The sequence below is a fragment of the Acanthisitta chloris genome, unplaced genomic scaffold, assembly GCF_000695815.1.
Source record: "Acanthisitta chloris isolate BGI_N310 unplaced genomic scaffold, ASM69581v1 C16102522, whole genome shotgun sequence".
NCBI lineage: Eukaryota > Metazoa > Chordata > Aves > Passeriformes > Acanthisittidae > Acanthisitta > Acanthisitta chloris.
Window position 1 is genome coordinate 1 of NW_008698369.1, and position 323 is coordinate 323.

The 323-nt window shown below is 64.7% G+C and overlaps 1 protein-coding gene across 1 annotated transcript; it reads left to right on the forward strand.

Annotated features, from left to right (window-relative positions):
• Positions 1-65: 65 nt before the first annotated feature.
• On the forward strand, positions 66-219 carry LOC103810354 (cytochrome b-c1 complex subunit 8-like; the record flags this gene model as incomplete). The annotated part of the gene is made up of 1 exon (XM_009083251.1): positions 66-219. A coding segment is annotated over exon 1 (154 nt), but the record flags the coding sequence as incomplete, so codon positions are not given.
• Between the last annotated feature and the right edge of the window lie 104 nt (positions 220-323).

A 323-nucleotide genomic window follows, 5' to 3' on the forward strand; every position in this document is an offset into this window, starting at 1 on the left:
TCGGGATCCTTTCCGGGGCTCGGGATCGTGTCTGGGGCTCTGCTCGGAGGTGACCCTGCCTGGCCATGGGGGTGCATTTCGGTAACCTGGCGCGGGTGCGGCATGTCATCACCTACAGCCTGTCGCCCTTCGAGCAGCGAGCCTTCCCCAACGTCCTCTCGCACGGGCTGCCCAACGCCTGGCGCCGCTTCAGCTCCCAGGTCTTCAAGGTGGTGCCCCGTGAGTACCGGAGCGCTGGGCGGGAGGGCTGTGTGCTGCTATCCCTGTGTCCCCATGCTGGGGACATCCCTTGATTACAGTGTCCCCATATTAGAGACATCCCC